At 37.5% G+C, this 23331-nt stretch overlaps 1 protein-coding gene across 1 annotated transcript in view; it reads left to right on the top strand.

The window, feature by feature from the left end:
- Nucleotides 1-6363: 6363 nt before the first annotated feature.
- Nucleotides 6364-23331, top strand: part of grik3 (glutamate ionotropic receptor kainate type subunit 3) — a 96974-nt gene continuing 80006 nt past the window's right edge. The window contains exon 1 of the mRNA XM_077720734.1: nucleotides 6364-6914. Coding sequence (XP_077576860.1) covers nucleotides 6806-6914 — 109 coding nt within the window. The 5' untranslated portion in view covers nucleotides 6364-6805. The remainder of the gene's footprint in view (nucleotides 6915-23331) is intronic.

The following is a 23331-nucleotide window of genomic DNA, read 5'->3' as shown; positions in this document are numbered from 1 at the left end:
TGGGGCTTTGAAAAGGACCAAGTGAGATTTACCCAAGCTGGCGGATTTACACCGCTAGCTCCGTACAAACTGCTCAAGTCGAATTTAAGCCGCCATCTTGTACTTAGCGGAGATATATGACAGATATGATGTGGAGCACGACTCTAATAACTCAATGGATAGATCGGGCGGCTAAGGAATCTATTAGGACTGGCGCTCTCATCTATTTCCAGCGGCTTCGAGCCCGTGAGCAGTCATTTCCCATCTCGGAGGCTGTCTGGATGACGGATTAGCGTTGCGATGGTCTTCCACCGCTCGCCGACCCACCGCCGCCGCCGCCGCATACATCAGTTGCTCCGAAACGGGCGGCCCATCCACGTTAAACGGCGCAATCAGTACCGCGATTGGGCCAATCTTTCATAACCTCGTCTCGGGCGGGCGTTCCGTGGTACGAGGATGTTTGGTCTACGGATGTTTGGTTAATAAGTAGTAGTAGTAGTAGTAGGAGGGGTAGTTGGAGTAGTTCGAGCAGTAGTTGGAGTAGTTGGAGCAGTAGTTGGAGCAGTAGTTGGACTAGTAGTAGCAATAGTTGGAGTAGTAGCAGTAGTAGTAGCAGTAGTTGGAGTAGTAGTAACAGTAGCTGGAGTAGCAGTAGTAGTAATAGTAGCTGCCATGATAATTAGTAACAGGAGTAGTTGTAGTTGTAGCAGTAGTAGCAATAGTAGTAGCTGCCGTAATATTAGTAACAGGAATAGTTGTTGTAGTAGTGGGAATAGCTTCAGTAGTAGTAGTAGGAATAGCTGTAGTAGTAGTAGGAATAGCTGTAGTAGTAGTAGTAGGAATAGCTGGAGTAGTAGTAGTAGTAGGAATAGCTGTAGTAGAAGTAGTAGGAGTAGCAGTAGTAGTGGTAGTAGTAGGAGTAGCAGTAGTAGTGGTAGTAGTAGGAATAGCTGTAGTAGTAGTAGTAGGAATAGCAGTAGTAGTAGTAGTAGTAAGAATAGCAGTAGTAGCAGTAGTAGTAGTAGTAGTAGTAGGAATAGCAGTAGTAGTAGTAGTAGTAGTAGGAATAGCAGTAGTAGTAGTAGTAGTAGTAGTAGGAATAGCAGTAGTAGTAGTAGTAGTAGTAGTAGTAGGAATAGCAGTAGTAGTAGTAGTAGTAGTAGTAGTAGGAATAGCAGTAGTAGTAGTAGTAGTAGGAATAGCAGCAGTAGTAGTAGTAGTAGTAGTAGTAGTAGTAGTAGTAGTAGGAATAGCAGTAGTAGTACTAGTAGTAGGAATAGCTGTAGTAGTAGCAGTAGGAATAGCAGTAGTAGTACTAGTAGTAGGAATAGCTGTAGTAGTAGCAGTAGGAATAGCTGTAGTAGAAGTAGGAACAGCTGTAGTAGTGGGAATAGCTGTAGTAGTAGTGGGAATAGCTGTAGTATTAGTGGGAATAGCTGTAGTAGTAGCAGTGGGAATAGCTGTAGTTGTGTTAGCAGGGAATTCTTAAATAATGATGAACCCAAATTGATCTATATATAAGGCACATAATACTGCTTGCTTTTGAAAAAAATTGAGTTGCGCCTTATTGTGCAGTTTTAAAGTATCTCAGTCCTCCAAAAACTTGCATCGAGTCATCGATTTTACAATCTTATATTCTGTCTTCTTTGTACATCTTTCAAAGTGCTTGGCACAAAAAAATACATTTCATTTTGATTCTTTTTTAGAGCCGACTGAATACTGGCAATTTTAGCTTTGGAATAATTACAAAAGACGTTCTTGCATTTTCTTCCTCGAAGTAAACCAGTGAGCTCTGATAGGTGTGGCGTGGAAATTGATCGCGGGGCTATTCACCTCTCACAAAAACAAACAAAATGTGCCCATTGATTGGCTGGACCAAATAGTCATCTTGTCAGCATCTATACGAGCTCGCACAATAGAGACGCCGTCTTTCCGGGGCCATTAGTTATTACCGCCTCGCCAGACGAGCCATCGATTGTCGGCCTGCTTTTGTAAATGCGACTGTAATCATCGAGGGGGGGAAAAAAAGCGAGGTGCCGTATTTTGATCCAAGCCGCATTTTCAACCAGCGTTCACTTTAAACTTCAGAAAAGAGTCGTTGTTGTGATCTTGTCATGTTTAGAAGAACTCTAATATTCTCTTTTCTTTTCTTACATAGGGCTTTACAAATGTACCACCGAGCATGCATGTTTTTGGGGATGTTGGTGGAAATTGGAACACCCGGAGAAAAAACCCCTGTGAGTCTGGGGAGAGCATGTGAATGGGATTGAACCCTTGAGCCTTGAAATGTGAGGCCAACATGCTAACCACTCAACTTCAACTGGTCGCTGCTTCTCATCATATGTAAGTACAAAACAACAACAACAACAACAACACACAACAACAACACACAACAACAACAAACCACAACAAACCACAACAAACTACAACAAACTACAGCAAACTACAGCAAACTACAACAAACTACAACAAACTACAACAAACTACAACAAACTACCACAAACTACAACAAACTACAACCACCACAACAATAAACATCAACCACATCAACCACAACAACAAACAGCAACCAACACAACAAGAAACAACAACAAGCAATAACAAACAATAACAAACACAACAACAAGCACCAGCAGCTATTTCACAAATATTTGAATTGAATGAAATTAATTTATTGTCATTATACAAGTATACAGTACACAAATAACAACAATAAACAAACAAATAAATAATCAATAAGTGCACCAATTACAACAACAAACAAACAGACACATCAATTATCAATAAATAATAACAACAAATAATTAAATGACCTATAAATAATAAATACATAATCAAAAAATAAGTACTACATAAATGAATAGTCAACAAAATAAGTAGCCAACAACAACAAAAAGGTAAGTGCACAAATAACAACAACAAACAAACAAACATACATAATCAATAAATAATAACTAAATAGCCAATCAATAACAAATAACAACAATTAAATATTTAATGAATACATTAGTACATAAATAGTCAACAAAATAAGTAGCCAACAACAACAACAAAGGTAATTGCACAAATAACAACAACAAACAGACACATACATAATCAATACATAACTAAATAAATAATCAATAAAGAATAACAACCTATAAATTAACAATCAATAAATACGTACTAAATAAATAAATAGTCAACAAATATGTGGCCAACAACAACAAAAAGGTAAGTGCACAAATAACACCAACAAAAAGGTAAGTGCACACATAACAACAACAAACAACACAAACAGATAAATTATCAATACACAAAAACAATACATAAATCATCAATATATAAACAGCCAACAAAACAAATATGTAGTAGTCAACATAGATAAGTAGTCACATGAATAAGTGCTCACATCAATAAGTAGGTACAATGTGACTAAATTAGTTAGCATTAAGTCTTGCTAGGTGTATAACTCGATTTAAATGTGGTTCTCGGTAAAAAAAACTGTCCTTGAATCTGTTTGTCTTGGCTGTTATGGTCCTGTAACGCCTGCCTTAGGACAGCACGTTGAAAAAGTACATTGTGTTTTTTTTATGATGCTTTTTGCACCAGGATTTGTAGATGCTGGAGAGGGTGTGTATGAGATAGTTGATGATATTTTGGCCCATGTTGATCCCCCTTTGCACTTTTTCATGTCTGCACTGACAGCGTAATTTCTATACTTTTGCAACTTCTGCTAAATACAAATGACCATCCCTATTTTGTAACAGGAGTAGTTGTAGTAGTAGCAGTAGTAGTAGCTGCCATAATAATTGTAGTAACAGGAGTAGTTGTAGTAGTAGCAGTAGTAGTAGTAGTAGCTGCCATAATAATTGTAGTAACAGGAGTAGTTGTAGTAGTAGCAGTAGTAGTAGCTGCCATAATAATTGTAGTAACAGGAGTAGTTGTAGTAGTAGCAGTAGTAGTAGCTGCCATAATAATTGTCATAACAGGAGTAGTTGTAGTAGTAGCAGTAGTAGTAGCTGCCATAATAATTGTAGTAACAGGAGTAGTTGTAGTAGTAGCAGTAGTAGTAGTAGTAGTAGCTGCCGTAATAATTGTAGTAACAGGAGTAGTTGTAGTAGTTAGAATAGCTGTAGTAGTAATAAGAATAGCTGTAGTAGTACTAAGAATAGCTGTGGTCGTAGGAATAGCTGTAGTAGTAGTAGTGGTAGTAGTAGAAGTAGGTAGCTGCAGTATTGGGAATAGCTGTAGTATTAGTAAGAATAGCTGTAGTAGTAGTAAGAATAGCTGTAGTAGTAGTAAGAATAGCTGTAGTAGTACTAAAAATAGCTGTGGAAGTAGGAATAGCTGTAGTAGTAGTGGTAGTAGTAGAAGTAGGTAGCTGCAGTATTGGGAATAGCTGTAGTATTAGTAAGAATAGCTGTAGTAGTAGTAAGAATAGCTGTAGTAATAGTAAGAATAGCTGTTGTAGTAGTAGTAGTAGTAGTAGTAGTAGTAGTAGTAGTAGTAGTAGTAGTAGTAGTAGTAGTAGTAGTAATATGTAGTAGTTAACATAGATAAGTAGTCACATGAATAAGTAGTCACATGAATAGGTATAACGTGACTAAAGTAGTTAGCATTAAGTCGATTTAAGTGTGTTTCTCGGTAAGAAACTGTTCTTGAGTCAGTTTGTCTTGGCTGTTATGGTCCTGTAACGCCTGCCTTAGGACAGCATGTTGAAAAAGTACATTGTGTTTCTTTTATGATGGTCTTTTCCCTTCGTATGCACCACGATTTGTAGATGCTGGACAGGGTGTGTATGAGATAGTTGATGGTCTTTTGGCCCATGTTGATCCCCCTTTCAAAACTTTTGCAACTTCTGCTAAATACAAATGACCATCCCTATTTTCTAGTCCCTTTCATTCCACCAATGAGAGAACAGTAGGCCCTTGGTAACCCCGCCCCTTGGTGCCCTCTGCACTTGCTATGTACATTCTTGCGTCTGAAAGAGCAACGAGTCAATGAATCTCGATAACGCGAGAACCGGGCCACATAACTCAACTTGATAGTCCTTACATTGTGCCAAGAGGTAATAAATCTTATCCTGGGTCGGCGTGGGGGGGTTGGGGGGGTCGGGAATATGCGTGTCTCCGCCCTGGTGTGCTATATAGGCTCACGTTTTTAACCCGAACGGGAATATAAAGGTAATGAGGCGAGGCGACCGTGATGTTCTACTAAGCGCTGTAGATTGAATGGTCACGTTGTTTTGGGAGACTGCGGGCCATTGCTTCAAATCATTATGGGCAAAATAATAGGGAAAGGGAGGGAAGGGGGAAGTGGGTTCATGATGGTTTTTCAAAATAATACTGCTTCATTGAGGGATGAATGATGCTTGGAAAAATGAGATGGGATGGGTGGGGTTTGAGGGATGTTTTTGTGGTGGGTTTTGGCTATTTGTCGAAACTTTAAGGGTTTTAGCAAATGTAGAGTATGGAAATTTTTTTAAGGGAATTGTACATTTTGGTTTAGAAAATGGTGGAAATTTTTTTGGTTGATTTAGAATTTTTTTTTTGCTTAATGGCAATATTTTTCGGGTATATTTGTCAGCATTTTTTAGAGAGAGGTTGATAATTTTATGGTTGTATGATAGTCGTTTTTTTCTTGTAAATCTTGGATTTAAATTTTTTGGGAGGATTTGATGGGGAATTTGATTACTTGGACAATTTTTATAAATGTTTTAATGGATTAGCAGTTTTGAAAGCGCATGCCAAATTTTTGAATTTGTTATTTCACCTAAAAAATGCATAATGACAATTTATTTGATGGATATAAGCCAAATATTTCTGCCAAAAATAATTTTATTTGAAAGAAAATTTCATTTCTTTAATCTTCCAAAATATGAAAAAATATGAAGCTTAACTCTAACATTTATTAAATTTTTTTACATGCCCTATTTTTCGTAACAAAATCAGCTAAATTCCTAAATTGTTGTACAAAACCGCCCAAAAAAACAATCACACAAAACAAAACTCACCCCCACTCACCCCCCCCCCCCAATTTTTCCCCCCAAAAACCAACAAACCAAAAACCAATCTCCTCATAATAATGTTTTCTACTGCTCCCTAGTGGCCACCCCCCACACAACACAAGAACCAGTAAAATGCCCATCGAATTAAAGCATAAAATCCCATTAGGAAAATTTTCCCATATATTATTCAACCCATTTCAACATATTTTTTTCCCATTTTTACACCATAACACACAAATATAATTCCACCAAATTATTCGTAAGCATCCCCCCCCCTCCCTCTCTCTCTACCTCTTTACGGTAGAGCGACCCCCCACCCCCCAATCCCTCCCCCCTCGCTCCATCCCTCCCTCCATTTCACTCTCTATCTGCGCCACTCCATCTTTGCGCGCGCATCGCTCCCACCCGCGCGCCCCGTCCTCCGGACCACCTGCAAGCCTGACGGCCGCGCGTTTCCCCCACCCGCGCCAAACGACGCCTAAAGGAGGCGCTCTTGTGCGTGTGCGGTGCACCTGCGCGTGGCGGAATACCGCTTCAGACCTTCGAGGCGCGCCGGACCCCGGCGGATCGCTAAAACCCCATTCTCCTCATCTGCCGCTTTTACGCGGGACGATCGGACGCTTACAACGCGGGTCGCTAGGCAGATTACTTCCCCCCTCTTGATAAAAAAAACGGAAAACCACGTTAGGGATGTCGCTACGGAGAGGATGATTGACACTTTTATTTTTTTTAACCCTGAATCTGAAGTGGGTTTGTTTTTTTAAAGGAGGGTTTTAAGTGGGTTTTTTTAATTTACCCAGACTTTATCGGAAAAGTGGATCGGGTGACTTTACAAGTATGCGGTACGCTTACCCGTTTGGGACTACTTTGGAATACAGGACCTGGATTCTTGTGTGTCTTTTATGGATTCAGGACTCGTGCGGGATGCCTCACGTCATACGAATCGGTGAGTCAAAATGTAGTTTTTTTGAAGATTTTTTTTATTTTTTGACCCGAACGTAAGAAAACAACAAGTGGCTCCATTACATATCATTACCTGGATCAGTAAATATTTACAAATAGGATTGAATTGACCTCTAATCTGCCCTCCACTACAAGTTTCATCCATCAAAACTGTAAAAAAATCAACTATAGTCAATACCCGAACAATTCTGTTTTTGTTACAAACCCACAATCACTCAAATAAATCAATACGCATTGTTTTCCAGGTCCCCCGTTACAAAAATAGCGCTTGATTTTGTCCGGGAAGCTGTTTTTCCCCCCTTTTTTTGGACAAATGACAAACAGCTGCGAGCTAGGAGATTCACAATGCTTATTTTGTCACTCAAACCTGCTAATCTGTATGCAAAAAAGACTCTGGAAAAGGTTTTTAATACATTTTAAAAGGGCAAAATGCGTTAAAATAGTCAATCACATTTAAAATGCTTAAAGTAAGGGATTTGCTTATAAAATGTACGCATTTTAAGTGAAAACAGCCCCTAAAAGTGGCCATCTGTTCAATTAAAAGTCAATTTTTTTACTGATAAAGCTCAGTGAGCATCATGTCGCCGTTACGGAACAAAAACACGGCAATGATTGACTCGCTTTCCACTTGTCTGACATGACCGTGTCTTGGCATCCTTTCAAACTCACAAATTCTTGTCTTTTATTTTCTTCTAAAGCGCAAAAAAAAATGAGGGAGTTGACAGACGACTTGCTTTTTTTGTTGAAAAAAATGAGGAACAATGTCAAGGTGCTGAGACAAATGTACCTTGAAGTGGCACAGTCGCACGATTGCTTTTTATAGACTGACATCATTACATCAGTGTAGTACAAGTCACACTGTATGTGTGCGCACGCCATGTGTGTGCACCGTTGTTTTTTGTGTGAAAAGGTTGCGATATAAGCTCAATGTCAAATTCAAGTGTTATTTTTTTGTAAATTACAGTTTTGTGTATTGATGCCAGATTGCTAATCCAAAAATATTCCGACCAATCAGAAGCCACGTAGCAAAATCTACCCAAAAAAAGATATTACTGCAGTTTTAAGTTTTGTAGACCTGCACTGCGGCACCCTCGGATGCTTTTGATGGGGTCAGCTTCAGGGCAAAAACTCTTTGAGCTTAAGTTGAAGGAATGTAAAAATGTATATTAATATTTTATTGAAATAGCTATTAAAATCAATGAAGCAATTGATGGCCAGGGAGGACATTTTTGTCATTTTTTATTGGATTAAATGATTTTATTATGGTAAGGCATAAGGCAAACTGGATAGCAGTGGGCTTTTTTATATTCACTGAAAAATCTAGAATTTTTTTATTTCATTAATTATTAAATAAATTTGGAAAATAAATTCTTAGAAGAAAAAAATGTGGTAATTATAGCGTTTAACAGTCCCCGAACGAGACAGTAGAGGGCGCTCTTTTTCGTGTTGCAACCTTTGCACCCCTAGTACCATATGGGTAATGGTGGGCATCCAAGGTGGAGTTGTAGCCATCGATTCACCCGCGTTTTACAGTACGCCGATCGAAATCCAGCCCAGGTGTCGACTCGGTCTCGAACCGCCGATCCGTTTCCGTTCGTCTTTTTGCAAGCTGCTCTTTTTTTTCCCCATTTGTTTTTTTTCCCAGTTCGCTAAGGGGAACGTGTTTGGAAATAGGAAGGCCATTATCGTAGTAGGCGGCGGATCATTTCCATTAATTTGCACCTTGTTCGGCGAGCGGCGCTAATGACGCGGCGCGGTGGATTTTTATCTCTATTGACGAAAGCCGTTCATCACTTTGGCGTGGCGTGGGGCCGTCACTCGGGCAGGCCCGCCGGATTTATTGAGGGATCAATTTGCTTTATCAGCGTCGTGCGGTAAACCACTTCATCAGTGTCGCTTGTTCCATGCCGACTTCACTTCATTTCCTACACTTGTCTTGCCAACACCTGGCTTGACACTACCTTTTTATTTATTTATTTATTTGGCTTGTAAAGGCATGATACTGACATTTTTTTGATTAGCCGTCATTACTCCCCAACTAAGGCTGGCGTTGTATATACCGTATTTTCACGACTATAAGGCGCACCGCATTATAAGGCGCACCCTCAATGAATGACATGTTTTCCATATATAGGGCGCACTGTATTATAAGGCGCACAGTCTATTTTGGAGAAAATGTAAGACTTAAGTGCGCCTTATAGTGGTGAAAATACGGTAATTGCTATTGACTTCCAGGTATGAAGCACTCACTACTTTACAGTCACCTCTAGAGCCAGCCATTGTTGATGTTTTGGATTTTTTTTGGTATAAAATCTTGCAGTGGGGGAGGAGCTATGTGATGGAAGATTTTATAAACTAAGATGGCTGATCTGCATATTTAACAGTATTGTTTCAGTTCAGGCGTTTGTGTTTTTTTTTAATATCCGACAGTGTTTTTTTTTTCCGTTTTTGGTTTTCTGTTTTTCCATATATAAGGCGCACTGGATTATAAGGCGCACTGTCTCTTTTGGAGAAAATTTAAGACTTTTAAGTGCCCTAATCCTAACCCTAACAACTAGAATCCATACATTTTCATTTCAAGGGTTCCTATGAGTATTTTTAAAAGTCTTAAAGATCTCCTCTTGATAAACTGTCGTTAAAAAGTATTGGATTCTGTCTAGTAGGTTTTAAATGCATTCCTATCCATCCTTAAGGCATCCTTAAGGAATATCCATTTAGCAATCAAATCACTTTCCCAGTATTACACTAAAATAACTTCATTAAGACTAATGTACTTCTCAAAATACAGACTTAGCTTTTTAAGGAATACACCCAAAGCCATAATTCTCCATTCAAACGACTCCCTAAGACAAACGATTGGTCTCTCAGGGCTACTAATTCCATTTCCCGGCTATTTATTAGCTGAAGAAACGATTGGTTGCTTTTTAAGATGTCAAATTCCCGTCTCTGTTAAGTAATCAGTTCGTCTTTACTTCATTTTTAACATTAGTTTCTTCTTATCAGTGTCGCAGGGTTAGACCACACCCACTCAAGTCGTAGAGCCAATCAAATCAGGTGAAATTATACGATAGCTTGCGCTAATGTAATAAGACGCAGGTGCTTAGCAGGTGACTCATCCCCCACGTAATGATGATCACCAAATAATTTGCGCAACTGGAGGCTAATGGAGAGGATCTAAACCACTACTAAAATAATCCCGGGACACAGCGGGGTCCTAACCGGCCTCTGGCTAGCGTGGCCTTAGCTATTAGCATGCTCAACAGATGGTGTTTTCATATGCTAGCATAAAGTGACGGGTGAAACGGCTGTTGCGAGTATATGCCTTGACAAATACACAAATGTCTGTTATTACGTTTAATTTTACTCTTCAATATTCTAAAGCAAGGATGACATATTAGATTATATTAGATTAGATAAATTTATTCATACTATATTCGGGAAATTTCGTTGTCACAGTAGCAAGAGGGTGAGAATACAGACACAGCAAAAGACATTTTAGACATAAATAGATAGGTAATAAGTGAGTAGTAAGTAATAAAAAATATAAATAAATATATATAAATAAATAAAAAAATAATATATATAAAAAATATATATTTACATAAATAAAAAAAAATAAATATAAATAAATAAATAAATACAATTAAAGGAATATAATTAAATAAATATAAATAAATAGATTTAATTTTTTCTGTTTTTAGTTCAAAAATCATTTTGTGAAATCTAAAAATACAGAAAAAAAGCTAAAATAAACATTGTTTTAGATCTATAAAAAACGGAATATTCAGGGATTTTAATCCAGTTATTTTAATCTATTTATTTAAAAAAAAATCTAAATATTTTATCTAAGATGGTCCAGCCCACATCAAATCAAGTTGAATCAATAATTGCATTTTGTAAATCATTTTTTTCCTGTTTTTAGTTCAAAAATCATCTTGTAAAATCTCAAAATATCAAAAAAAAAATCTAAATTAAACATTGTTTTAGATCCATAAAAAACGAATATTTTGGTCTTTTAATCCAGTTCTTTTAATCCATTTATAAAAACAAAAACCTAAATATTATATCTTTTTTTCTGTTTTTATTTCAAAAATCATGTTGTAAAATCTAAAAAAAATATTAAAAAAAATCTAAAATAAACATTGTTTTAGATCTATTAACAAACTGAATATTCCGGGCTTTCAATCCACTTCTTTTAATCCATAAAAAATATCTAAATATATCTAAAATAGTCCAACCCACATAAAACCAAGTTGACATTAAAGCAGCCCGCGAACCAACCCGAGTCTGACACCCTATTCGAAAATCTAACTGAGAACAACAGAACAAAGGTTTCCGTCCGGCCTTTAAAATCAAGTCCTCTTTGTCGGAGGTGCGGCATAAATGTCAGATTGTGTGAATCCTTTAAAATCGGATGTCTGCAGGGAGTCATGTGGTATGTGTGGATGTGGATATGTGTTCGCAGGAGGGTCTGTTTGGGAGCTAAACGGGGGCGGCGGCCTGGGAGTATGCGTGCATGACAAGGGGGGATGTATAAGGGGATCTGGCATAGATTCCCTAGAGGCGTCGGGCCAAAGCGGGAGTTACTAATCAACTGTGAGGGAGTCGGCCAGAGAAAACTCGCCCTCTGTTTCCCCCCCGCCAGAGACAAAGACAAGGAATGGAGAAGACAAGCTTCTCCAGGCCAAAAAAAGCACTTCGTGTTACGTTAGCAACATGCTAACAAATGCGGGAAATGGGCTATAAGGTGATGGATAGTCAAGAGTTGAGAAGTCAATGTCAATTTTCGAGCGAGAAGCTTTCACTTACTTACAATTTTTGCCCCGGTTTGACTTTACAGGGGGGATTTAAAGGTTGCCGTGTGGCGATCGACCGGGTGGAAGGAGTAAAGGGTGCTGTCGGTGGTTTTTAACTGGAGGATAAGATTTTTAAAATGAGGTTTTCAAAGCCTGGATTAGGTTGGGGAGATTGAATGGAAGAATTGGGACTGGTCTTGTTTCTTGGTTTTGGGTTTTTGGAAATCGTTGACATGATTTGGTTTTAAAGATGGCTGGTTTGGGAGCAAGACTTGGTGAAGGTTTGAGTGTAAAAGTAGGACAGAGTTGATCTGGTTTTTCTGGGTTACTCCTAGGTTGGTCTGCAATAAATTGGGTGTTGTTGTTGCACAACATGTGTTGTGAAATGCTAGTCTTGATTGCTAAAGAATCTTTCTAAATTGTACTTTGGACCTACTGTCTCATTTCATTTCATTTTCTGAACCTCTTTATCCTCATTAGGGGGTACTTGAGCCAGTCCCAGCTGTCGGAACCGATGGCCAGCCAATCACAGGCCACAAAGACGGTGGTACTCGGACGTTTGGTCGCCTGGACGTTTGACAACAAGACAGAGAGTTTACTATTGAAATCAGCTCTCAAAATTATACTAATGAGAGAGTTTAAAATCTAAATATCTCCTGTTGAAACCGGCTCTCAAAATTATATTCACCCATGTGACCAAATGTCCGGGCGACTAAACGTCCTTTGCGGCCAAACGTCCTTTGCGACCAAACGTCCTTTGCGACCAAACGTCCTTTGCGACCAAACGTCCTTTGCGACCAAACGTCCTTTGCGACCAAACGTCCTTTGCGACCAAACGTCCTTTGCCACCAAACGTCCTTTGCGACCAAACATCCTTTGCGACCAAACGTCCTTTGCGACCAAACGTCCTTTGCGACCAAACGTCCTTTGCGACCAAACATCTTTTGCGACCAAACGTCCTTTGCGACCAAACGTCCCAAGCGACCAAACGTCCTTTGCTACCAAACGTCCTCTGCGACCAAACGTCCTCTGCAACCAAACATCCTTTGCGACCAAACGTCCTTTGCGACCAAACGTCCTTTGCGACCAAACGTCCTTTGCGACCAAACGTCCCAAGCGACCAAACGTCCTTTGCAGGCACATTTCAGGCAACATAAAAAAAAAACTGCCTCTGAAGAAGAAAAATATTCATCGTTTAAATAAACATATCTCAATCTGTACGTACTGTAAACTTAATGAGCTTTTTCTTCCTGATCCTCACTGAATGATTGTAACATTTTGAAGAGCACTGATTGCCAAGGCACCCGAGAGAGAGAGAGAGAGACGCCAACGTTGTTTGCATTAGCGCCTGGCTTCGGAAGGAACGGCGGCCCTCTTAACATACCGCAGATGTCTCATTAAATTTGCATCCAATTACCACGGCATTACTTCAATTGATCCTTTTCATCACAGTGGATAATGCTCGTTGATTGCGGGACATTCCGCCGCATGCAAATTCTTGGGTGCCGTCTTAATGCTAAGCAATTAAGCGTGGGTTGACGCCGAACCGTTCCGCTCCGCCGACAGAATACCGGCGACTTCGGGGAAGGGCGGCAGTCAAAAGGGAGGTTAAGGGTATCAAACGGCGCCGGCTAACGTTGATGAGGAATGTGGCTTTTGTGCTGCACCTGGAAAACGTTTAAATTCCTTTGAATTGGACCAACAAAAGAAGGAATTGTAGCCCTTATAGTTGAAATGGAATGGGTAACTATTGACTTCAATGGTAGCCACTGAGCTAATTATTTAGTATAGTTCCTAACGGAATATTTGAAATTCTACTGTATTTTTCTGGGTATATTAAATGGCAGGGGTATATTAAATGGCGCACAAACGGGAGGCTTAAAAAAGCAAAAATCATTTAATATACCCGGGTATAATAAATGGCAAAATACGGTAATTCAATCTAGAAAACGACGAAAAAAATCTAAAATTCAGTTGGTCAATTTCAGATATACCGGGGTATATTAAACGGCAAAATACAGTAATCCGATCTAGAAAACGAAAAAAAAATCTAAAATTGGGTTGGACGATTAGGGTATATTAAACAGCAGGGGTATATTAAATGGCGCACAAACGGGAGGCTAAAAAAAGAAAAAATCATTTAATATACCCGGGTATAATAAATGGCAAAATACGGTAATTCAATCTAGAAAACGACGAAAAAAATCTAAAATTCAGTTGGTCAATTTCAGATATACCCGGGTATATTAAACGGCAAAATACAGTAATCCGATCTAGAAAACGAAAAAAAAAATCTAAAATTGGGTTGGACGATTAGGGTATATTAAACAGCAGGGGTATATTAAATGGCGCACAAACGGGAGGCTTAAACAAAGCAAAAATCTTTTAACATACCCGGGTATAATAAATGGCAAAATACGGTGATCCGATCTAGAAAACGAAGAAAAAATCTAAAATTGGGTTGGACAAATTAATATTGGATTATTTAATATTTTTATATATTTTTTTATAAATGGATGAAAATCCCAGAATATTCAGTTTTTGATAGATATTAAACTGTTTATTTTAATTTTTTTTCTATATAATTTTAGATTTTACAAAATGATTTTTGAACTAAAAATACCAAAAAAAATTATTAAAAATAACAATTACTTATTTAAAAGGGGGGAAAAACAGAAAATTTAATATGCATCTCTAATTTTCATTTTAATTTGATCCTAAAACAGAAAGATTGACTTTCCCGGGCCACACAAAATAATGCGGCGGACCAGATTTGGCCCCCGGGCCGCCACTTTGACACCAGTGCTCTAGATTCTCATCTGGATCTCAAGTGAGGCCTCAAGAGACTAGGTTAACATAAACGACCTGTCACAGCTACTCGTCAAATCATTCGTTTTCCGTCAAACAATCAAAGAGACTTGCCGCTTCATTTGGGGGCCTTTGGTGGTAAGGAGAAGCGTCTCCGGCACCCTCCCTCCCTCCGAACCCGGTGCCAAGTATTGGCCTCCCCCCAAAAACGCCTGAGTACGGAAATGATTTGTGCTCCAAATTGGAGTGGTGCCCCAAACCATGAATAGTAGCATTCTATAGGAATGTGAAGTGACAGTTGCTAAGAAGATGCCTTGCAGTGGAGGCCAATCTCCGTCAACAAAAGCCATTGGCTGGAAATTCCCGCATGAATATTTCATTCCCTTTCAACAAAAAAATAAAAAAGTTGAAGAGTAGATTCAAATCTAAGAAAAGATTTTTTTTGTTCAATTGTAAGAGGCAGAATTATCAAGTCTAGAAATGTATAATATTGCAAAAATGTGGGTCATGTCATCTAAATTGCCTCTAAGTATGGATGTGCATGGTTCTTCTGTGACCGGACGTTTGGTCGCCTGGATGTTTGGTCGCCTGGACGTTTGGTTGCCTGGATGTTTGGTAGCCTGGACGTTTGGTCGCCTGGACGTTTGGTTGCCTGGATGTTTGGTAGCCTGGACGTTTGGTCGCCCGGACGTTTGGTGGCCCGGACGTTTGGTGGCCCGGACGTTTGGTGGCCCGGACGTTTGGTGGCCCGGACGTTTGGTGGCCCGGACGTTTGGTGGCCCGGACGTTTGGTGGCCCGGACGTTTGGTGGCCCGGACGTTTGGTAGCCTTGACGTTTGGTCGCCTGGACGTTTGGTAGCCTTGACGTTTGGTCGCCTGGACGTTTGGTCGCCTGGACGTTTGGTCGTCTGGACGTTTGGTCATCTGGACGTTTGGTCGTCTGGACGTTTGGTCGTCGGACGTTTGGTCGCCAGGGACGTTTGGTCGCCCGGACGTTTGGTCGCCCGGGACGTTTGGTCGCCCGGGACGTTTGGTCGCAAAGAACGTTTGGTCGCAAAGGACGTTTGGTCGCAAAGGACGTTTGGTCGCAAAGGACGTTTGGTCGCAAAGGACGTTTGGTCGCCCGGACGTTTGGTCGCCCTGACCATTGGCCTACGTTCAGCCAGGTCTCACTGGTTTGTTTTACCATCGCTGTATATCTCAGGTACGAGGAAAAACAACCAAATTCAAATAAAATCCGTCCTTAAAAACATAAAGGAGCAAATCAAACCTCATTTTGAAACCGACACTCAATTCGCATGGGTTTCTTCTTCCCTTTTTATTCTCTGCAAACAGCATTGAAAGTCCCACATAAAAGAAGAAACGGCTTTAAAAAAAAAGACACACTTTTGTTCTCCATCGGGGCTCTTAGCTGACCCGGGAGTGGGTTTTTGTGGGGGGCGGGGCAATCAGTGTATGACGAGGGGGGGACAGGGGGGCTTTGAGATATAGCTCAGATACATCAGAGACTCTCTGTTGCTTTAAATTCTGTGTGGACTTGATGAGATGATGCTGCCGTCTGTGTGTGTTTTTAAAGTAGAGCCCATTAGCGAAGGGGGAGCCTCTCCAGCTGTGGAGCGTGAGGGGTGGCGGCGGCGGTGAGGGTGGCGGCCATTCGCCGCAGGGAGAAAAAAAATTTCCAAAGCAGGGTTTTTTATATATTTATTTTTTTAATCCTCAAACCTTTTAATGCCCATCTTCCAAAAATACTTTGCTACTCATTTGATGGTGAGGAACCTTCGTTTATATGCTGCCAGCCCTCCCAAAATATATGAATATGTATGTATATGTACATGTTGTAGTAGAGGTGTTGGTAGTAGTGTTGGTAGTAGTAGTAGTATTAGTAGCAGTTATAGTTGTAGTAAAGGTTGTAGTAGCAGTACTAGTTGTAGTAGCAGTAGTGGTTGTAGTAGTAGTAGCAGTAATAGTTGTTGTAGCAATAGTAGTTGTAGTAGTAGTAGCAGTAATAGTTGTAGTAGCAGTAGTAGTTGTAGTAGTAGCAGTAATAGTTGTAGTAGCAGTAGTAGTAGCAGTAATAGTTGTAGTAGCAGTAATAGTTGAAGTAGCAGTAGTAGTAGTAGCAGTAATAGTTGTAGTAGCAGTAGTAATAGTAGCAGTAATAGTTGTAGTTTTAGTAGTAGTAATAGTTGTAGTTGCAGTAGTAGTTGTAGTAGTAGTTGTAGTAGTAGTAGTAGTAGTAGTATTAGTAGTAGTAGCAGTAGTAGTTGTAGTTTTAGTAGTAGTAGCAGTAGTAGTTGTAGTTTTAGTAGTAGTAGCAGTAGTAGTTGTAGTTTTAGTAGTAGTAGCAGTAATAGTTGTAGTAGAGATTGTGGTAGCAGTAGTAGTTGTAGTAGATGTGGTGGTAGTGGTAGTATTTACATTTCCTGATTCCCCCCCCCCCTTTTAAATAAAGAATTGTAATTTTTAGTCATTTTTTTCTGATTTAATTTTCTAAAATCTAAAAAAAGATTAAAAAAGCTAAAATAAACAGTGTTTCAGATCTACAAAAAACTGAATATTCAGGGCTTTTAACCCAGTCCTTTTAATCCATTTCATTAAAAAAAATCTAAATATTATATCAAAACCCACATGAAATCGAGTTGACGTTAAAGCAGCCCACGAACCAACCCAAGTCTGACACCCTATGTCGTGATTTAAATCCCCCAAATAATGCTAACAGAGTGTCACATTGTCCATTTATTCAATCAAATTCGATAATGCTTTCCACTTCACCACTGCGTCATCCTAAAATCACATTTAAGTTCCTCCGAAAGCTTTTTTTGCAGCATTTCGGTGCTTCAAATGCAGCCTGCCGGCACCTTTGCGTTTTGTAGAGTCACTCGTTTCCTGTTTTTGTGCAATTAAATGTAACGTTTTTGGAGCTTTTTATCTCCACTTCTAAGAAACACCAACGACAGCTGTGGTTGGCCGCAGGCTTCCTCGTGTGTACCTTTAAAAAAAATCTTTAAAAAAGTCCATGTTGTCAAACTGACTCAAAAATTACTCCTGAGTCTTGTTTTTTGTTCCGTCTGCTGCACTCAAATATGAAGTATGATATGGCTTTTTATTTATTTTTTTGGTATTTGAGGAAGATGAAGTTAAAGTGAGCTTTTTTTTTACTATTTTTGATTCATCATTGGTAAACTGAAGATGAAAAGTGCCTTTTGTGCTTCTCCTGAAAGAAGATTGGTTTCAAAATCCGCCGTTATTTATATAAGTCAAGTATTTGTGTTGGGGGGGAGTTCAGTCAATAAAATAGTAAAAAAAAGAATGTTATTTAGAGCCTCACCAAAAAAAGATTGGTCATTTTAATGTCAGGAATGTCTTTTAGTTTTTTGGCGGATCGGTTCGTCAATTCATGGTGGCAGTTCTAGTTTATATACATCTATTCGAAACCAAGAATTAATCTATTGTATCTAATCTATGATGATAAGGATCGCCAAGCCAGTCAAAATGGAATGGATGTCCTGTACTGTCAATGGCAGTTATATTAATTTAAAATTTACTTTATTTTCCGCACTATAAAGTGCACCGTGTTATAACTGGAACTTTAATGAATGGCCTATCTTCAAATTAGTTCTTTCACCGAATTAAAATAAGCATCAGTAGTGGTAGTAGTAGTAGTGGTGGTAGTGGTAGTAGTGTAGTAGTGGTAGTTGTAGTAATGGTAGTAGTGGTGGTAGTAGTTGTAGTAATGGTAGTAGTGGTGGTAGTAGTTGTAGTAATGGTAGTAGTGGTGGTAGTAGGGGTGGTAATTGTAGTTGTTTATTGTGGTGATTATAGTAGTAGTAGTTGTTGTAGTGGTGGTGGTAATAGTAGTAGTAGTAATATTAGTTGTAGTAGAGGTGGTGGTAGTGGTAGTAGTAGCAGTAGTAGTGATGGTAGTAGCAGTAGTAGTAGCAGTGGCGGTAGTAGTGGTGGTAGTAGCGGTAGTAGTGGTGGTAGTAGAAGTAGTAGTGGTGGTGGTAGTAGTAGTAGTAGTAGCTGTAGTAGAGGTGGTGGTGGTTGTAGTAGTAGTTGTAGTAGAGGTGTTGGTATTAGCAGTGGTTGTAGTGTTGGTAATACTAGTTGTAGTAAAGGTGTTGGTAGTAGCAGTGGTTGTAGTGTTGGTAATACTAGTTGTAGTAAAGGTGTTGGTAGTAGTAGTGGTGGTAGTAGAAGTGTTGGTAGTAGAAGTGTTGGTAGTAGAAGTGTTGGTAGTAGTAGTGGTGGTAGTAGTAGTAGTAGTGGTAGTAGAGGTGGTGGTAGTAGTAGTGGTTGTAGAGGTGGTGGTAGTAGTAGTGGTAGTAGAGGTGTTGGTAGTAGTAGTGGTGGTAGAAGGAGTGGTAGTGGTGGTAGTTGTAGTACAGGTGGTTGTAGTTGTAGTACAGGTGGTTGTAGTTGTAGTTGCGGTTGTAGTTGTAGTTGCGGTAGTAGTCGTAGTGGTGGTGCTAGTTGTAGTTGTGGTAGTAGTAGGGTCACCCCTATTTAAAAATAATAATAATAACATATCCCCCAGGAAAAAACTGCGATTTTAGTGAAGCCACGACAATCAAGAATTACGGTACTTCCGTGAGTTAGCCGCCCTCAGATGAAAACCAAAACTACAACCTGTTTGACTACAAAATGGGTTTAACACCCCATGCTTCACAAGACAAAAACACTACCATAAATTAAACCAGCGTCTTTGGTTTTTCTGTGTTTTGTTTTAGTTTTAATTTAATGTTTGTCACACCTTTCTCTCATCAGTGTCTTTTTATCCAAGACGAACACCGTGTAATTGGCATCCGAGATGTCACCAAGACACTTTTTTACCCGTTTTTTTTCTCATTTTCAGTCACCACTAATGATTTTGGAATAGATGTGGTGACAGCGGAGTGCTTTTTGCTTTATTTTGGACGGAAGTTCATTATTTGGCTCAAAAGGCTTGTAAGAAGACAAAAAAAAATGTCAAGAAAAAAAAAAAAGACTTTCATTAAAAGTCTTCCTGCTGGCAGATAAAATGCAACGTCTGGTTTGAGGTACTTACTAATTAGGCAAGTAGTAATTTCTGTTTGACGGGTCAATATTTGTCATTTTGTCCAAAAAAATGGACACTTACAAGTAGTTGAATTGAAGACTTTGATTGTCATTATACAAGTATAACTAGATTTAAAGTTTAGAACATTTAGTAGTACACAAATAATTGATTAGGAAGTAATTAGTATGGATTGTATACAAAAAGTGCGTACCGTATTTTCACGACTATAAGGCGCACCGCATTATAAGGCGCACCCCCAATGAATGACATTTTTTCCATATATAAGGCGCACTGTATTATAAGGCGCACTGTCTATTTTGGAGAAAATGTAAGACTTTTAAGTGCGCCTTATAGTGGTGAAAATACGGTAATTGCTATTGACTTCCAGGTATGAAGCACTCACTACACCACAGTCGCCTCTAGAGCCAGCCATTGTTGATGTTTTGGATTTTTTGGTATAAAATCGTGCAGTAGGGGAGGAGCTATATGATGGAAGATGTTGTAAACTAAGATGGCTGATCTGCATATTTAACAGTATTGTTTCAGTTCAGGCGTTTGTGTTTTTTTTTAATATCCGACAGTGGTGGTTTTTCGTTGTCTGTTTTTCTGTTTTTTCCATATATAAGGCGCACTGGATTATAAGGCGCACTGTCTATCTTGGAGAATATTTAAGACTTTTAAGTGCGCCTTATAGTCGTGAAAATACGGTATATGTGTGTGGGTTTTTATTTTGGGAGATATTGGTATTCTGAGACTGGGAACTAAGTCAGGGTGGTCTCCATGTTGTTAGATAAGATAGGCTCCGGCACCCCCGCAAACTTTTTTGAGGATACGTAGGTGAAATATTATTATTTTTGATATCTGTTGACTATTTAGTACTGGGTAAGAGTGGAATTTTTGTTAAGAATTTGGGAAATAGGTTGTTTTGGACTTTGTGTGGCTCCAGGTTTTTTTAACTAGGTCTACAATTTTTTGTGTGTATCGATACGGCAACCAAAAATTTTTTTGAATACGGGATGAAATAAAATTATAATCTAATCTACTAAATATCTGATTTAGGAGATAATATTGTGAAATTTAATGAATATTTTTCGAGAAAGTAATTACCATTTTTTTAAGGAAAATTTCACACATTTAGGAGCAAAAAATACATTTTTTTAATCTAATAAATATCTGATTTAAGAGATAATTTTTTTGTAATGTGGAAATTAATTAATATTTTTAGGGAAAGTAAGCGCCATTTTTTTAAGGAAAATGTCATACATTTAGGAGCAAAAAATATTTAAATTTTTTTATTACATTTTATTTTCGGTACTAACGTATTACCATTGAAAAATAATGAAACAAAACAAACACAAATATTAATTTTTCTTAATTAAAATCCTTTTTTTGAAGATGACATTTATTTTGCCGAGGTTTATTCAAATTTTTATACAAATATTAAAATCCTTTCAACCGTTTTCACGTTTTTAATTTAAAAAGTTTACAAATCAAAGCTGGCAATTTGCATGATTTATTTTATTAAACATCAAAAGACTTTAAAATGCATATAAACATAAAACTAAAACAAGCATTAGTGGCTAATTAGGCAATAAAAGCCGCATTGTTAAACCGCCTTGTAAAAAAAAAAGTACGTATTAATGTTATGCAAAGTTACAACGGAATTAATTATGGAATATCTGGGATGAGAAATCATACGGCACATTCATACAAAAAAGCAATTACAACCACAATTAGCAACATTTAAGCATAAAAGAGGAAAGCGGGAATTATTCATCAAGTACCATCCTTCAAGTCATATATAAAATATTAATATATAAAAGAAGACAAATGCATATTTTACTGAGCATTGAAAGCTTTATTTTACTCTATTATTAATGACATTATTTAGCATTGACCATTCACTCTATATACATATTTTTTAATGTTTTTAATTCATTTTTCTGAACTGTTTTCCCTCACATGCTTTGTCGAGGGTGCCGGAGCCTGAGCTTATGTTCAGAAGATAAATATTAGTAAAAAAGGGGTAGCAAAAGTCTAAATAATATAAAATAAACAGCTTAAAAATGTATATTTCAGTTATTATTCTATTGCGGTTTGACTTGAACCGAGTAACTGTGATAAACGAGGTATTACTGTTTTTACCATAATATTAAAAGTATTATTTTCAAGAGGTAGAAAATTGAATTAATGCTGCTAATCTTATGTTAATATTTATTTTACATCAATATGAGCCTGTAGTACTATTTTGGAAGTTAAATAATAGTAAGAAAAGGGTTATAAAAGTCCAAATAATATTAAATAAAGAGCATAATCAAAGTTTTTAGCTGTTTTTTTTAACAAAAAGTATTTTTTCGAGACTCATAGTATTGAATTAGTGCTGCTAATCTTATGTTAATATTTATTTCACATGCCTTTGGCAGTTTCTACCCTTAAATAATACTCCTAAGTCCAAATAATATTTAATAAGGAGCATTTAAAACCCTCCGTACATTGCAGTTATTCACTTCTTGGAACCTACTAAATGTTTTGTTTTTGAGACGCATAGAATATAATTAGTACTGCTAATCTTACGTTAATATTTATTCCACACTGTTTAACTTAAATGATACTACAAATAGAGCTCTAAAACTCCAAATAATACTAAATAAACACCATAAAATTATCCTTAAATTGCAGTAATTCACCTATCTTGGATCCTATTAACTTAACTTTAATTTTTTAAAGTTCGGTTTTTGAGAGGCAGAGTATTGAAAGTGTTGCTAATCTTAGCTTAATATTTATTTTATATATTTTTAATATTTATAACTATTTTAAATATTTATGAATATATTTTAAATATTTATGAATAAATTTTTAATATTTATTTTATATATTTTTAATATTTATTTTATATATTTTTAATATTTATTTTATCAATTTGTAATATTTATTTTATCTATTTTTAATATTTATTTTATCTATTTTTAATATTTATTTTATCTATTTTTAATATTTATGTTACATATTGTTAATATATATTTCATATATTTATAATATTTATTTTATATATTTTCAATATTTATGTTATATATTGTTAATATATATTTTATATATTTATAATATTTATTTTATATATTTTTAATATTTATTTTATATATTTTTAATATTTGTTTTATATTTTTTAAATATTTATTTTATATATTTTTTTGTGTTTTCATTGCAATCGGTTTATAGATACTTTTTAAAATCAGATAAAAATGTTCATTTATGTATAAATTTTTACACAATTATGCTGCGTTTTATTATTTTTTTTGTGGCTGGGCTACAAAACAAAAAATGCATGACGCCGCCGTTACGTGCTTACTGTATGTTACACGCGCCTTTTGATTAAGTCGTCTGTACGGACGGGAGATGTAGTAGCGCGCTCTGTGGCAGGGTCAAGAGAAAATAGGGAGGTGATTTGTTTTCTGTGCACACCCGACTGGCCGTTTGCTAGATTCAGGTTATTAACTCCACCAGAGATGTTGTTTTTTGGGGGGTTTCTGTTGCCATAATGTGTGATTTGTTGAGCTAAAACTATCATCGTTTGTGTGCTCACTTTATGTAAAGGCCTTTTTTTAAAGGAATTATGTCATTTACTAACGTTTATGTATTGGTTTATTGTTGATGAAAATGGTGGCAAGATGAAATACAGTGGTACTTTGAGATATGAGCTTAATTCGTTCTGGGAATGAGCTTGTATGTTGATTTACTCGTAACTCAAATGAACGTTTCCC

This window comes from Stigmatopora nigra, chromosome 7 (genome assembly GCF_051989575.1).
Source record: "Stigmatopora nigra isolate UIUO_SnigA chromosome 7, RoL_Snig_1.1, whole genome shotgun sequence".
NCBI lineage: Eukaryota > Metazoa > Chordata > Actinopteri > Syngnathiformes > Syngnathidae > Stigmatopora > Stigmatopora nigra.
Note: the sequence above shows the minus strand (reverse complement) of the source record. Positions and strands in the feature narration are given on the sequence as shown.